Source organism: Oryctolagus cuniculus, chromosome 10 (assembly GCF_051225735.1).
Source record: "Oryctolagus cuniculus isolate XC-2025 breed Fujian yellow rabbit chromosome 10, ASM5122573v1, whole genome shotgun sequence".
Lineage (NCBI taxonomy): Eukaryota > Metazoa > Chordata > Mammalia > Lagomorpha > Leporidae > Oryctolagus > Oryctolagus cuniculus.
The window spans coordinates 8,664,988-8,682,269 of NC_142876.1; the positions used below are offsets into that span (position 1 = coordinate 8,664,988).

General features: G+C 39.2%; 1 protein-coding gene across 7 annotated transcripts in view; it reads left to right on the forward strand.

Moving 5' to 3' along the window:
* The window catches only part of RTTN (rotatin), a 245,412-nt gene that overhangs the window by 41,647 nt on the left and 186,483 nt on the right, over positions 1-17,282 (forward strand). For all 7 annotated transcript variants that reach the window (XR_016213881.1, XR_016213882.1, XR_016213883.1 and 4 more), the window contains exons 11-14: positions 6,382-6,552; positions 11,231-11,443; positions 13,009-13,121; positions 14,827-14,953. Coding sequence is in view for 4 of the 7 variants with exons in the window: in XM_008261459.5 (XP_008259681.4) it covers positions 6,382-6,552; positions 11,231-11,443; positions 13,009-13,121; positions 14,827-14,953 (624 nt within the window). In the remaining 3 variants the exon portion in view is untranslated. The remainder of the gene's footprint in view (positions 1-6,381; positions 6,553-11,230; positions 11,444-13,008; positions 13,122-14,826; positions 14,954-17,282) is intronic.

Here is a 17,282-nt window from a genome sequence, read left to right on the forward strand (position 1 = left end):
TCATTTATTTGGTACCTTTCCAATTTCTTGGTATAGGCACCTATTGCTATAAATTTGCCTCTCAATACTGCTTTTGCTGTATCCCATAAGTTTTGATATGTTGTGTTGTTGTCTTCATTTACTTCCAGAAAGTTTTTGATTTCTCTTTTGATTTCTTGAATGACCCAGTGTTCATTCAGGAGCATGTTGTTCAGTCTCCATGTGTTTGCATACTTTCTGGGGTTTCCTGAGTTGCTAATTTCCAGCTTCATCCCGCTGTGGTCTGAGAAGCTGCATGGTATGATTCTAATTCTTTTAAATTTGCTGAGACTTGCTTTATGGCCTAGTATGTGGTGAATCCTAGAGAAGGTTCCATGCGCTGCTGAGAAGAATGTGAAGTCTGTAGATGTAGGGTTGAAAGTTCTGTAGATATCTGTTAGATCCATTTGGGCAATAGTGTCAATTAAATCTGCTGTTTCCTTGTTGATCTTCTGTCCGGATGATCTGTCTATTTCTGAGAGTGGAGTATTGAAGTCCCCCAGTACTATTGTATTGGAATCTAAATCTCCCTTTAAGTCCCTTAAAATATCTTTTAAATAGACCGGTGCCCTGTAATTAGGTGCATATACATTTATAATAGTTACATCTTCCTGTTGAATTGAACCCTTAATCATTATATAGTGTCCCTCTTTGTCTCTCTTAACAGTTTTTGTATTAAAGTTTATTTTGTCTGATATTAATATGGCTACACCTGCTTTTTTTTTGGTTTCTGTTGGCATGGAATATCTTTTTCCAACCTTTCACTTTCAGTCTGCATGCCTCTTTGTTAGAGAGATGTGTTTCTTGTAGGCAACAAATAGTTGGGTTGTGTTCTGTGAGCCAGTCAGCTAAACGGTGTCTTTTAACTGAAGAATTCAGACCATTAATGTTCAATGTGACTATTGATACGTAGTGACTTTGCCCTGCCATTTTCCCGGAAATATTTTCTAGTATATGCTTTGAGCTTCCCATGCTCTTTTACTGGTAGGTGTTCTTCCTTTCCCTTCTTTCATATTGATGGCCGTGTTTCTGTGTTTCTGAGTGTAGCACATCTTTAAGTATCTTTTGCAGGGCCGGACGAGTGGCCACAAAGTCTTTCAATTTCTGTTTGCTATGAAAGGTCTTTATTTCACCTTCATTCACAAATGAGAGCTTGGCAGGATATAATATTCTGGGCTGGCAATTTTTCTCTCTTAGCACCTGTGCTATGTCTCGCCATTCCCTCCTAGCTTGTAGGGTTTCTGATGAGAAGTCAGCTGTGAGTCTGATTGGAGATCCTCTGAGAGTAATCTGACGTTTCTCTCTTGCACATTTTAGGATCTTTTCTTTATGTTTCACTGTGGTAAGTTTAATTACCACGTGTCGTGGTGAGGATCTCTTTTGGTCATGTTTATTGGGGGTTCTATGAGCTTCCTGTACTAGGATATCTCTGTCCTTCTCCAAACCTGGAAAGTTCTCTGCTAGTATCTCACTGAAAAGGCCTTCCAATCCTTTCTCTCTCTCCATGCCTTCAGGAACTCCTAGAACTCGAATGTTGGTTTTTTTAATAGTATCCTGTAGATTCCCAACAATATTTTTTAGGTTTCTAATTTCCTCTTCTTTTCTTTGGTTTGACTGTATGTTTTCCTGTGCTCTATCTTCTAAGTCCGATATTCTCTCTTCTGCTTCACCCATTCTGTTTTTAAGGCTTTCTAATGTGTTTGTCATTTGATCTATTGAGCTCTTCATTTCATTTTGATTTCTCTTCACTATAACACTTTCCTGTTCTACTAGTTTCTGAGTTTCATTTTGACTCTTCCTTAAAATTTCGTTTTCACAAGAGAGATTTTCAATCTTGTCCATTAAGGATTTCTGTAGTTCAAGGATTTGCTTTTGAAAACTTCTAAATGTTCTTATCATAAATTTTTTGAAATCCGTATCTTGCATTTCTTCTATCTCATCATCTTCATACTCTTGGCTTGGGGTGTTTTGCTTATTTGGAGGCATCATAGTGTCATCGTTGATCTTGCTCCCTCTATTTCTGTGTTTGTTACTCGGCATAGTTAATTCTTCTTGGGTCACTGTGCGTTTTTTTTTTCTTTTTTTTTTTTTTTTTATTTATACTGTGTCCGTGTTAAGTGGACTGCCTGCTGTTGGAGGAGCCTTGGAGGCTTGAGATGGGTGCGGCCTGAGAGCTCTGCCTGGTTCTTCCAGGTTAAGGGTGTGCAAAGGTGACACCCTCAGGTTATGCGTGGTAAATCTCTCTCTTTTTATTTATTTATTTATTTTATTTATTCAGGGGGTAAGTAACACCGCAGGGCACGGCTGTGCAGAATTGATGGTATTTAGCTTCCAGTTTTTGGCTCCTCTGGACTCCCACTGGGTTGCCTAGGCTACTGAATTGTAGTGACTCAGTTCCTTAGCTCTCCCCCATTGATATGTAAATCCAGAGAGCAGGCCTGCTCTTTGTCTCTTGGGAATTCTAGCCTTGCAGCCTTGTAACCTTTGCAAGGTTAGGGGGAAGAGAAACCCCGAAGCTTTTTTTTTTCCTTCTTTCCGGTAGTGAGTTTGCTGCACTTTCCGGCCCCCCTCTAGATTCTGACCCCCGTTTCCCCACCAATGTCTCGGGTTATTGAGCTCACCTCCCCTTCCAGCGCCGATGTGTGGACTCGGAGCCCTGAGCGTCCCAAGTCTCCCCGCTGTTGTCTGTGTGGCATGCACTCCCCTTGGAGCACTGGGGCTTCTGCGGCTCGGTCCCGCAACTTGGCTTCCGCGCGGTGGGCGACCTTGTTCTCCCAGTAGGTCCTCCGATTCACGATTCCCGTGCAATTTTTTCCTGGTTCTTTTTTCTGCGGCTACCGTAACTCCCCTTTTATTAAACTAAATTTTCCCGGACTATCGGTGCGCGCCCTCACTATTCCGCCATCTTGGCTCCGCCTTCCAAATTTTTATTAATTTTCAGTTTTATTTCTTTGGAATCAGAGAATATAGCCTTAAATATTCAATGATGTTTTCTTTGTGAGTACCTTTATTATTAGTTTTTGTCAATTTTAATTGAAACTTGGAAGGTTGTATTCTTTGTACCATGCAAAGTTCACTGCTGGAGGGAGTGTGTAGCCTGTGGTTAAAACGTTTGTATTCTACGTTGGAGTCGTGTGGTTTGACTCCTGATTCTGGTTCCTGAATCCAGCTTTCCACCTTTGCAGACCATGGGTGGCAGCAGTGATGGCTCAAGTAAAAGGTTCCTGTCATCCATGGGGGAGACAAGAATTGTATTCCTGGCTTCTGGTTTTGACCCTGGTCTCAGCCCAGCTCTGGCTTTTTTGGGGGCAATTGGAGAGTGAACTAACAAATAGGAGCTCTCTTTCAAAAAAAAAAAAAGGAAGTTTATTTTAATTTGTTCAGAATGACAGAGTTAAAGTCTGTCTGTATCAGTAACAAGTTTTACTTGATATTTTACGTTGTTCAGATCACAAAGACTTATTTCTAATTTTTTTACATGTTTCGTCAATGGAAAATTGTCTTCTTTATCTGATTTTTTGCCCTAAATTATTTGTTAATCATGTTACTTAGATTTTTTTGTTTATATTCTATACATTTAATTTTTAAAGATTTGTTTATTTGAAAGGCAGAATTACAGAAAAAGAGGAGATATCTCTCATCTGCTGGTTCACTTCTCAGATTGTTTCAATGCCAGGGGTCTCCCATGTGGGTGGCAGAGGCCCAAACACTTGGGCTATCTTCTATTGCTTTTCCTAGGCCATCAGCAGGGAGTTGGATCAGAAGTGGAGCAGCAGGGACTTGAATTGGCACGCATATGAGATGCTGGTGTCACATGTGGTGGCTTTTTACCCATTACGCCACAATGCTGGCCCCTACACATTTAATTTTTAACCTGTTCTACACAAAGAAAAAGCTGTCTTTTTTATAGGTATAATTTTTGTTTTTTGCTTACATGTAAAATTCCTTACCTGCCATCAGTTGCAGTCTGAAAATATTAAATAGAAAATTCGAGAAATAATCCATAAATTTTAAATTGTACATTGTTCTAAAAAGCATGATACAGTCTCTTGCCCTCCCACTTTCTCCTGCCCAAGACATGAAGCACCTCTTTGTCTAGCATTTCCATATTGTAAAGGCTGCCTGCCTTTTAATCATTTAGTAGCCATTGCCATTATCAGAGTGACTGCTGGTACATTTGCAGTGTTTGTTTTCATGTAATCCTTATTTTACCTGAGGCACAAGAATAGTTATATTCTTTATCTTTACATTCATTAAGAAGGCACTGGGAAATGAAATATGGAAGGATAGATGAACTCTGATACCATTTGGAATCTATGCAAGCACATAGGAAATGTCATAGTATATGGAGAGTTTGGTACTATCCACAGTTTCAGGCATCTACTGGTAGTCTTGGAATGTACCCCTTGTGGATAAGGGGGGACTACTGTATTTCAACTTTTTGTAGTATGTTTGATCTTCTCTCAAAAATTTTTGCTGTCTCATTTCTTTTTTGGGGAAATACGTGTGTGTGTGTGTATGCATATATATGTATGTGTGTATATATATATATATATACATCTGTAATGATTTGGATAGTAAGCATTATAGTTTTAATTTCATTTGTGCTTATTTTAAAACTTAGATTTATGAAGTGATACATGTGCATACAAAACAAAGCTTATTCCTTTAGGTAACTTTTTTGCTGGTAAAATGTAAAAACCAAAATTTACCATTTTTGCAATGTACACTTAAGTGGTGTTAAGTACATTCACATTGTTGTACCATCATCACTGTTATCTATCTCCAGAACTTTTTGAAAATTGTACCCATTAAACCACAGTTTCCCATTTTGCCTCCCTCAGCCCCTGCTTCCTCATATTTGTGCAGTCACATAATTTATATCTATATGTGTTTGTGTGTCTTTTTTTTTTTTTTTTTTTTTTTTTTTTTTTTTTTTTTTGACAGGCTGAGTAGACAGTGAGAGAGAGAGACAGAGAGAAAGGTGTTCCTTTGCCATTGGTTCACCTTCTAATGGTTGCTGCGGCCGGCGCACCGCACTGATCCAAAAGCAGGAGCCAGGTACTTATCCTGGTCTCCCATGGGGTGCAGGGCCCAAGCACTTGGGGCATCCTCCACTGCACTCCCTGGCCACAGCAGAGAGCTGGCCTAGAAGAGGGGCAACCGGGACAGAATCCGGCACCCCAACTGGGACTAGAACCCGGTGTGCCAGCACCGCTAGGCAGAAGATCAGCCTACTGAGCTGTGGCGCTGGCCCTGTATTTCTTTTTTTTAAAAAAGATCTATTTATTTATTTGAAAGTGAGAGTTACACAGAGAGGAGAGGCGGGGGAGGGGGGGGTCTTCCATCCGCTGGTTCCATCCCTAGGTGGCTGGAGCTGCACCAATATCCGAAGCCAGGAACCAGGAGCTTCTTCCGGGTCTCCCATGTTGGGTGCAGGGGCCCAAGGATTTGGGCCATCTTCTACTGCTCTCCAAGGCCATAGCAGAGAGTTGGATCAGAAGTGGAGCAGCTGGGTCTTGAACCAGCACCCACATGGGATGCTGGCACTGCAGGCCAGGGCATTAACCTGCTGTGCCACAGCGCCAGCCCCTGTGTGTGTCATATTAAGTATATAATATTTTCAGGGTTCATCGGTATTGTAGCATAAATGAAATTTTAGTTTTTTTTTTTTTTTTCAGTTTAGTAATGTTCGTTGTATGTATATACCACAGAAGGACATTTTGTTATCCATTTGCCAGTGCACTGTTTCTACCTTTTGGCTGCTGTCACTAGGACTGCTGCATGTGTGTATTCAAATCTCTTTTGGAAACTCTTAGGTTCTTTTGGCAGAACATTTTCCACTTGAAATTACTTAATTACCTGAAGAGAGAGCATTTATACCGTTGTGATGTTTAATTGCTTTTTGCTTATTTGACTTCTCTTATTTCATTTCTTAAGTTACTTTCTAATACATCCCCACACCCACCCAAGTATGCCTGCTCATATATTAGGCATGCACTAAGCCTAATAAATGCTTGCAGATTTATATGCAAATATTCCAAGTTGGAACTATTAAACACTACAAAGTAGGAGGAATTTTTGGTTCATTAAGCTTTTGTATTTTAATGCTTGTTTTTTATTCATTATCCATTAGGATTTATCATATTAAGTACTTAACATTGTTTTTTTAAAGTGTAGGTATGCTTATCACTTTTTATTATCTCAGTAGATAGTGGTTATTCTCAGAGAAGAATAAATTTTTGTCTTGGTTTCCTTTGCCGTGTAATAACACTATTTAAACTGTTCTCAAAGGCATTTGCATGTGGGCCTGTCCCTGAAAGTTATTGTTTTCCCAGTTTCGTGTTGCTTAAATGTTTTCAGAAAGAGAAGCTGCTCCTGATTTTGGGATCTCTTGGAGAAACAATATGCTACCATAAAAGCAGTGTCAGTGTGGAACAACCAGAGGCAATGCTGGTGCACCACAGAATGGCCTTTGTCAGCACTGCACTGTTTGCAGTCCGCCTGTTGCAAATGCTTCTCCCTGTTGAAAAGGTAAGCGGGAAGCTGCTGCCTACTTGCAGCCTATGGACTATTACAAACAAGTGCTCTGCTCGGAGTTTCTTCTGATCATTTCATGGTGTGATGGTTCTCTACTTCAGACTTGTATCAAAAGAAGTATAGGTACAGAGATTATATGTGAAATGTGGAAATTTAGAAATGTCTAACCTTTTGAATAGTCTTCACAAAGCATTTGATAGAAAATTGCTTTATAATCTAACAGTTTTTATTGCACGTGTCTTATTGTATTTATGTACAAAAATTTGTTTATTCCTTCATTTATTCATCAGTGAATATTTAATTGATTGCCTACAGTATGCTAACAATATTAGATTCAGGATAGAAAACTAAGTTAGAATTGGTTCATGGATTCTGAGAACCTGTGTAAATGACCTGATATTATGCTTCACTAACTTTGTTGAACTTTTAACAGAATTGGAATACTTTGAAGGCAGAAATTATATCTTTTATATGAATACATTTTTCCCTGTTATGTCAGTTTCTGAGTTTAGCACTTGGAAAACCTTGTAAATACTTAATATTTATATATATGTTAATATATGTGTTCATATATGCCCATATTTACAAGGAGGCTTCCAAGAGTTTTTGGAAAACTCACTTTTTCTTTTAATTTCATGTTTCTATGAAGTTTTTGAAATCAACTTATAAATTTATGAATGTGTATATATACATATATGATTTATGCATTTAATATGCCTTTTAAGTGAATGAAGTTCATTGAAAACCTACTGATCTCCTTTTTTTCAAGGGAGTCTGTCTTAGATCCTCTTAATACCAAGTTATTTTTTCCTTCTTTACAATTAAGTAGAGTTTTCACTCATTTACCATCTCACAAGTTCCTTGGCATATGGAAAACAAACAGTAGTTTCCAGCAGTACTTCGAGGATTATTTCCTAGTTAGCATATGTTAGTGTCATGTACGTGTGTCTTTTTTTTTTGCTCTACTGTTCAAAATTGCATCAACAGTGGAAGATAGTTATTTCTATTTGTTTTTGTTTTTGTTTTTGAAAGCAATGTCTGTAATTTTGGTGGCACTTTAAAATACATAACTATGTATTATAACGATTTTGATCATTATAGGAGATTGTAATTAATGTGTTTGTATATAGATGGTTCTTGGTTTGATTAATGAACTCGGAATCGATTCTAAACATTATGTTGTTTCATTGCTGTTCTTTGGTTTATATAAATGTAAGGTTGTGCTGCCCTCTGCCTGTTGCTAGCTCACTAACAATTGAAGTCGAATTTGGATTCTGAAACTTTTTACCTTATGTAATTTGGATGTAGGAAAATGAATGTGAATCTGTGTAGAAATCTTGAATTTGTTAAATGATTTTCTAAAAATATTTTTAAAAATTTATTTGAAAGACAGAGTTATGGGGTGGTGTGGTAAAGAGAGAGAGATTGATCAATTGATCGATCATCTATCCACTGGCTCACTCTCCAGATGGCTGCAATAGCGCTGGATTCTGTCCTGGTCGCTCCTCTTGCTGTCCAGCCCTCTGCTATGGCCCGGGAGTGCAGTGGAGGATGGCCCAGGTCCTTGGGCCCTGCACTCACATGGGAGACCAGGAGACACCTGGCTCCTGGCTTTGGATCAGCACGGTGCGCCAGCCGCAGCGGCCATTGCGGGATGAACCAACGGCAAAGGAAGACCTTTCTCTCTGTCTCTCTCTCACTGTCCACTCTGCCTGTAAAAAAAAAAAAAAAAAGTCCCACACCTAATTTTTTGTCTCCTATCACAAATATATTCTTTATGTAGTCTTCTCTGTCTCAGTCAATGATGACTTTATTTTAGTTAATAGTCAGTAGGGCAACAACCTTAGAGTCAGCTTCGATTCTTGTCTTTCACTTAACATCCAGATCTAGTTCCTGTCCCTTGAGAATCCATCTAGGATCTGAGCAATCTGCTTTCAGTCTAACATCTGATCTTGTCTGGAGGTTTGAACTCCTCATTGGTCTCTAGGTTTCCACCTTTGCATCTGTTCTTTGCAGATTGACTTTTATACTTGTTTGAAACCTTTAATGGCTTCCATCAGAGAGTAAGTCCTTACCATGACCCGAGCCTTAGGTGATCTGGCCTACCAGACCCCTCTGACTCTATTCCTCAGTGCTAGCTACAGTGACCTCTTACTACCAAATTACCCTGTTTCTGAATGTTTGCTCTTTTGGCTCCCTCTTCTGTGAATCCCTCCCCTAGCCCCCAGTCCACATGGCTCCTGGCTCTTCCATGTTGCTACTTCAATGTCACATTATTAGAGTGGCCTTCTATTGCTTTACAGGAAGAGTATTTTCCCTGGCTCTACTCCTCATCCTTCTCTGTTCCTCTCCATCTTTCCTATGAAGTAACAGTTTTCTTACTACACTGACATGAAGTGTTTCTGCTTACTTGCTTTCTTTTCTAGTGGAGTATCAGCTTCATGAGAGCAGAGGTTTGCTTTGCTCACTGCTGTGTTACTAGGATCTGGGGCAGTGCCTGCCACACAGTAGAGGACTACAGCGGGGTCCAGTCAATATTTACTGAGGGAGTGGATAATAGATAAGCAGATACTTGGTTTCCCTCTTTCCTCCACCCTCTTTCCCTCTTCCTCTCCCTCTCCCTTTCCTTCTCACCCCTCTCCTCCCCCTTCCTCTTCTCCCCTTCTCTCCTCCCCTCTCTCCTACCCTCTCTCTCCCTCTTCCTCTCCCCCTACCTTTCCTTCTCTCCCCTCTCCTCCCTCCCCCTCTCCCTCTCCATCTCCTCTCCGCTCTCCCTCTCTCCTCTCAGTCCTCTCTCCTCTCCCTTTTCCCTCTTTCCTCTCTCCTTTCTCCTCTCCCCTCTCCCTTCTCCCCTCTCCTCTCCCCTCTCCCTTCTCCCTCTCTCCTCCTCTCTTCTTTCTCCTCCCCCTCTCCTCTCCCCTCTCCCTTCTCCCTCTCTCTTCCTCTCTCCTCTCCCTTCTTCTCCATTAGGAGAGTACTTCACAGAATAATGTAATTCTCTCAAAATTCTAATAGCTGCTGTCTTAGAAATCTGGAGATTTTTTTCTGTTTAGTAACCTAAAAATTTGATTCCTATAGTTTCCAGTATTTAGTTGACAACTTTATTTCATTTAAGGGTGGTATTTAGCTAATTCAGCTCTTAATTTTAGCTTTCCAGGCAATTAATGATTATTCTTAATATAGGTGACCCATGAAATATATTAAGATTAAATCTACTTTAGTAAAGATAGCATTTCAGTTGTGATAGTGAGCTCTATTAAATGATTTTCTCTGAACAATGGATTTTTCACTGTTTTTATTTCTTTAGTTTATGTGTATAATCTTATCTCAAAGCTAGAACCCTTAAGAAACAGGCTGTTAGGGGCTGGCACTGTGGCATAGTTAAAACTACTGCCTGCAGTACCAGCATTCCGTATTGGTACCAGTTCAAGACCCGGCTATTCCACTTCCAGTCCAGCTCTCTGCTATGGCCTGGGAAGGCAGTGGAAGATGGCCCATGTGCTTGGACCCCTGTACCCACGTGGGAGACGCAGAAGAAGCTCCTGGCTCTCGGCTTTGGATTGGCGCAGCTCTTGCTGTCGTGGCCATTTGGGGAGTGAACCAGTGGATGGAAGACTTCTCTGTGCCTCTGCCTCTGCCTCTCTGTAACTCTGCCTTTAAAATGAATAAGTAAATCTTTAACAAAAAACAGACTGCTATTAAAGTTTTAAATACATTGATTTAAGGTTATAAAATGTATAGTGTAATGTAAATTAAGTGGCAACCTTTTCTGAGTGTTATAAAACTTTTTTTTAAAATATTTATTTATTTATTTGAAAGGCAGAGTTACAGAGATAGAGGCAGAGAGAGAGAGAGAGAAAGAGAGAGTGAGGTCTTCCATCTGCTGGTTCACTCCCCAAATGGCTGTAATAGCTGGAGCTGGGCCGATTCGAATTCAGGAGCCAGGAGCTTCTTCTGGGTCTCCCACATGGGTGCAGGGGCCCAAGGAGTTGGGCCATCTACTGCTTTCCCAGACCATAGCATAGAGCTGATCAGAAGTGGAACAGCCAGTTCTCTCACTGGCTCCCATATTGTATGCTGGCACAGCAGGTGGTGGCTTTATGTGCTATACCACAGTGCTGGCCCCTAAAACTATTTCAAATATTATGCTGAATTTCCCTTTTCCCCTCTAAAAGACAAAACCAAAAATCAGTTTCTGTTCACTTCAATCTATAGTTATATTGCTTTGGTTTCATTCAATTTAACATGTAATTAGTAATAGCTTTGTTATGTGTTTGTGGGATGGGAATATGTTCCTATCTTCAGGGGATTATTGGGTTATTGCGGAGATTTTTATGCAAGTGCCCTAAATACTTAAAGAAAAAGGCCTCATGTCTTACTTAAGTAGCAGATATATAAACAAGGTGTAAGGCTGAGAGAGAATACTGGTATTGATGTGGGGAAGAACATATCGATACTTGCACTTGAGACGTTTTAGATGCGGACAGATTTCACTGAACCAAGGCATAAAGTGGATGGTATATTGAGAAATAGAATTTTCTTTGGAAAAAGCATGGACTTTGTGATAGAGAATTACTAAAAAGGAAGTTAGACTAGTTTAAGATTATATTCTAAAACTTTCTGAAAATTTTTTATAACAAAATTTTAATTTTTTTCTCTTAAATTCATCAAGGCCAGTGAGTTTTTACCAGAGCCGATGTCAGCGGCGTTGTTTCTTCTTTCTTTGGACATGCCTGTTTCTTTGGAGTATCCAAATATTCATGAAGCTGTTGTGGCCTATTTGGAGCAGCTGAATTCTGAAAACTACAGTATTTACAAACGAACTGCAGAGGCTGTTTATTCAATCGAATGTACTTGTAATTTCCTGTCTGAGGTTGGGAAGGAGGTAAAAGACGTTTGCTAATATGTCTTCTAAATTCTGGTGATGAAATATTTAGAAAATTTGTATTCAAGTATGTGTGTGTGTATATATATATAAAACAATTGAATTGCTAGAGGTGGGATACGTTATTACATAGTGGGTTAGTTACTAGATTAAGATCATTATTTTTATAAAAGTAACTCAAAGACATTAACGAATGTTGGGTATTCATAAAATCAGTGGTTTAATAAAAGCCTTAATATTTAAAAGGAAGTACTTTTATGAAGTGACTAATATATGAACTGAGTGACAGCTGACATAGCTAGAATTATAAGGATCGTTTTAATGCTTATTTGTGGCCACATTTTTGCTTTAATTTTTTATAGGTACTTACTGTATACTCACAGAGATACTGATCTTTTTTTCAAGAAAGCATTGGTTTTATTTTATTAATTATCTATTCAGAAGATATGATAACTGAAAAACTTTGAAACTAAAGGAGTTAGTTAACTATAAAAGCAGTTCTCTTTTCCAATGTTACAATTCAGCTTTCCCTCCCAAGATGATCCAGAGTCAACAAGTTGCTCCGTAACTTTCTTGTCCTTTCTCTATACATTGACATAAATATATGGACATGTAGACACATTTATTTTGGAGTTGTTTTTTTTTTAATTTTGAGAGGCAGAGAGGAAGACACACAAGGTGGGAAAGAAGGAGGGGGAGAGGGAAAGGAAGAGAGAGAGAGATCTCCATTTCACTGGTTCCCTCCCCAAGTGCCTGAAATGGCAGAGTCTGATTTTTTTTAAAATTAAACAGTCATGAACTACATTTTCTGTAAGGTAACAGGATGACTTTAAGTGCAGTGTTACAGCAGCTGTGTAATAGTGTTAACATCTTTTAAAATACCACTATGATATTATTTACTGTTATTAATAAGTGGGTTAAATGGGTCTTATAGATATTGACTACTGTAGTTGTTTACTGTCTGAAAATATCAAAATGGATCATGAAGATCTTGAAGAACTAGGGATAAAATTTTCACTTTTTGGTTCCTACAGTAGAGTTTTTCCTCATATATGTGATTTTCCTTTATTTACCCACTGTGGTTTCATTTCTTTTCTTTTTTGACACAAATGTTGATACTATTTGCTTCTTGTTTCTTGTGTGATAGAATTTTGAAATGTGTCTTTTGGTTGAATTACTTCTGTGGCGTCATATGTGGCCTGTTGATCACAATTGATGTTCCCAGAAGTGGTCAGGATGTTAGAAGTGGGAGGGAGATAAGAAAATACACTGTCCCTGCCTTTTATAGGGGACAAGTAATCAGAGAACCAGACAACTGATTGTACCTTTAAGCTTACTCAGTTCAATAATAAAAAGTCTAATGTGGCATTTACTTAGGAATTTTTCCTTCAATATTTTCTGCTGGGGTGACATGTTTAGGTGGATTTAAGAAAATGAACTTAAACAAATGTGAACAATCTCCAGGTCTCTTGACAGTCTAATTTCATGAGGCTGCTTTGTTAGCTGTTGAGAATCTTATTGCATATGAACTTGACATTTATTATTCCATTGTGTTTCTTTTTTAGGGAGAGAAGAATCTCTTGGAATTAGTGGAGCTGGCAGACCAAGCCTTGCGTAGCTTTTCCTATCATCAGCATTTCCCCCTGATAAAGGAAATCATCTGCATTTGTTCAAAGATGTAATATTTTCTTTCTTGCTGTGATTATATTATTGTAGGATACATTGTATATGTGTTTATGTGTATGTATGTAAACTTAGGAACAGTGGAAATGAGGCTGATCTTAAATCTTTGTTCTTACTGTTTTTAGTTTAAATTGCCTTTTTTCCCTCAAATTAAATTTTTTTAAAGAATTATTTATTTGAAAGGCAGGGTTAGAGAGAGAGAGGGAGAGGAAGAGAGAATCGTTCATTCACTGGTTCACTCCCCAAATGGCTGCAATGGCCGGAACTGAGCCGATCTGAAGCCAGGAGCCAGGAGCTTCCTCCGGGTCCCCTAAGTGGTTGAAGGGGCCCAAGCACTTGGGCCATCCTCTGCAGCTTTCCAAGGTGCATTAGCAGGGAGCTGGATCAGAAGTGGAGCAGCTGGGGCTTGAATTGGTGCCTGTATGGGGTGCTGGCACTGCACGTGGCAGCCCAATCTGCAGTGCTACAATGCCAGCCCCAATGTTTTTAAGATTTATATATTTAAACAGCAGAGTTACAGAGAGAGGGAGAAACAGAGTCTGTTCAACTGCTGGTTGACTCCCTAAATGGCTGCAACGGCCGGAGCTGGGCCAATCCAAAGCCAGGAGTCTGGAGCTTTTTCCTGGTCTCTCATGAGGGTGCAGAGCAGATGGTGGCTTAACCTGCTATGCCACAGCACCCATCCCTTAAGATTGCTTTTATATACACTTGACTTTTAACCATGTGTATGTATGTATGCATGTACGTATTTGTGTATGTATGTATGTAAATACATACATAATTGCTTTAGTACAGTTAGCTATTATATTTAAGGATAGACTTCAGAAATATGCTTATATTCAAAATGAATAATTCTTGGATTTTTATACATTTCATTATTTAAAATTGTTGGTATCCATTCAGATAAACTATTTAAGCATTTTTATTTATCTTTGCTGTTTTAATTAATAGCCTAAAGTTAGGGTTTATTTTGAAAGTTTCATGACTTTACACCTTTTTCTTAGATTTTCGGAAAGCACTGTGTATTCATTAATATACTTTGAAGATATCAAAGCAGATTTCCTGTTTAGAACTTAGTATCTTCATTGCTTTTGAAAAAAATTAATTTTCATTATATGGCAAACATCAAAGTATGAATTTTTGACACTTTTATTTTTTTTTAAAAAATTATTTATTTGAAAGAGTTACAGAGAGAGTCGGAGAGGCAGAGAGAGAGAGAGAGAGAGAGGGAGACCTGCCATCCACTGGTTCACTTCCTAGATGGCTGTAATGCCAGGGCTGGGCCAGCCCAAAGGCAGGAGCTAGCAGTTTCATCCAGTCTCGAACATGGGTGGCTGAGGACCCAGGACTTAGGCCATCTTCTGTTGATTTTCCTAGGCCATTGGCAAGGAACTGGATCGGAAGTGGAGCAGCCGGATTTCAAACTGGCCCCATATGGGATGTGGGCATCTCAGGTGGAGGCTTTGCCTGCTGTGCTGCATCACCGACCCTTTTTTTTTTTTTCACTCTTTTAAGAGAAAACATGGTCTGCATTGAAACGAATGTGTGTTTAGTTAAGTACTTGATAATAATACTTCCATCCACTGGTTCATCGGTTACAGAAATTGGAATAGGAAGAAATCCCTTCTAATATGCTTTACAGGCTTTTGCTCAGTGACTGACTTGCCTTGAATGTCTTGGTTGTTATTCCTTTTTACCAGCTGGAAGTCTGCACAGGCCAGTCCATTATTACAAGGAGAAAGTCAAAAGGTGTTCCTACGTATGTTGTCTCACCCGGTGCCACAAGTGAAAGTTGAGACTTACCACTGCTGTCTGGAAATTGTTAAGGTAGGGTTTGGTTTGGTTTGATTTGGTTTTTGAGAACAAATAGTGGATTCTTTTATTGTACCTACAAAATTAAAGTATTAGAAATATCCAATAAAATAGAGGGTTATAATTAATCAGTTCTAGAAAGTTTGTGCTACTAAATTACCTCAACTCAGTAACCCAGCAAATGAAATGCTTTATTATTAGTTTTATTAATCATTACATTTATATTGTGCTTTTTAATTATGGAAACATTGAAAGGAAAATTTGACTTCTGGGTATTCAGAATTGATTTCTATGCTCAGGAAAAGTTTAGATTTTATGGCTTTGGGTCTGTTTTCTTAATACTTTTTATTTCCTTTTTAAATATATTTATTTTCCATCTTTTATATTGATAAAATATTTCAGCACAGAATATTAAATATATCAGTACTGAAAAGCACATCTTATGTAGGACAGTATTGAAATGTGTATATACTCTCCCATGTGCTCTTCAAAGAATCCTCTTGTATATAATACTCTTATAAATACTGTCAGTATATTACAAAGTTTTCATTTTGTCATTTTTACTTGTGATTCATTATTTTTCTTTTTTTAAACAATTTACTTACTTGAAAGGCAGAGTTACAAAGAGGCAGAGTCAGAGAGAGAGAGAGAGGGAGAGAGAGAGGTCTTCCATCCACTGGTTCATTTTCTAGTAGCTGCAATGGCTGGAGCTGGGCTGATCCGAAGCCAGGAATCAGGAGCTTCTTCCAGGTCTCCTATGGGGGTACAGGGACCCAAGGACTTGGGCCATCTTCTACTGCTTTCCCAGGCCATAGCAGAGAGCTGGATTGGAGGAGGAGCAGCCAGGACTTGAATTGGCACCCATATGGGATACTGGCACTATAGGTACAGCTTTACCTGCTACGTCACAGCAATGCTCCCCCCCATCTTATTTTTTACCGAGATCTATTTTCAGTTGACTTTCTACACATATGCTTAACTCTATGTTAAGTGCAGAGTTCAACAAAGAGTATAAGGAAGAGAAAAGAAAAAAATACTGTTCCTTAACAGTTAAGACAAGGGCTGTTGAAGTCACTGCATCACAAAATGTCAATTTCACTTCTACAGATTTCCTTTTATTATTTTATTAGTTATCACAAATCAGGCAGAATATATGGTATTTGTCCCTTTGGGACTGGCTTATTTCACTAAGTCTGATGTTTTCCAGATTCATCTATTTTAAAAAGTTGCAAATGACTGGATTTCATTTTTTTTTTTTAGTGCTGTGTAGTATTTTATAGAGTATATTCCTATAATTTCTTACTCTTTTTTTTTTTTTTAAGATTTATTTTATTTATTTGAAAGAGTTACAGAGAGAGGTAGAGACAGAGAGAGATGTCTTCTATCCACTGGTTCACTCACAACGGCTGGAGCTACACTGATCTAAAGCCAGGAGCTTCTTCCGGGTCTCCCACGTGGGTGCAGGGGCCCAAGGACTTGAACCATCTTCTACTGCTTTCCCAGGCCATAGCAGATAGCTGCATCAGAAGAGGAGTAGCCAGGACTAGAACCGGCGCCTGTATGGGATGTCAGCGCTTCAGGCCAGGGCGTTAACCCACTGAGCCACAGCACCGACCGCTATAATTTCTTTTTTTTTTTTTTAAATTATTTATTTATTTATTTGAAAAGCAGATTTACTGAGAGGCAGAAGCAGAGAGAGAGAGAGAGAGAGAGAGAGGGAGGGAGGGGTCTCTATCTGCTGGTTCACTCCCCAGATGGCCACAGTGGCTAGAGGTGTGCTGATCCAAAGGAAGGAGCCTGGAGCTTCCTTCTGGTTTCCCACTTGGGTGCAGGGGCCCAAGCACTTGGGCCATCTTCTATTGCTTTCCCAGGCCATAGCAGGGAACTGGATGGGAAATGGAGCAGCCAGGATACTATGAACTGGCACCCATATGGGATGCCGGCATTGCAGATAGTGGCTTTACCTGCTGTGCCACAGCACTGGCCCCCCATAATTTCTTTATTCAGTCTTCAATTGATGGGCATTTAGGTTGATTCCATGTCTTAGTTATTGTGAATTGAGTTGCAATAAACATGGGGATGCAGATAACTCTTTTAATGGCTGATTTAATTTCCCTTGGGTAAATTCCCAGGAGTGGGATGGTAGGTCTGTATTCAGAATTCTGAGGTATCTCCAAACTGATTTCCATAGTGGTTTTAGTTTTTACATTCCCACCAACTGTGGATTAGAGTACCTTTTTCCCCATATCTTCATCAGCAATTGTGGTTTGTTGATTTCTATATGAAAGCCATCCTAACTGGGGTGAGGTAAAACTTCATTGAGGTTTTGATTAGCATTTCCCTG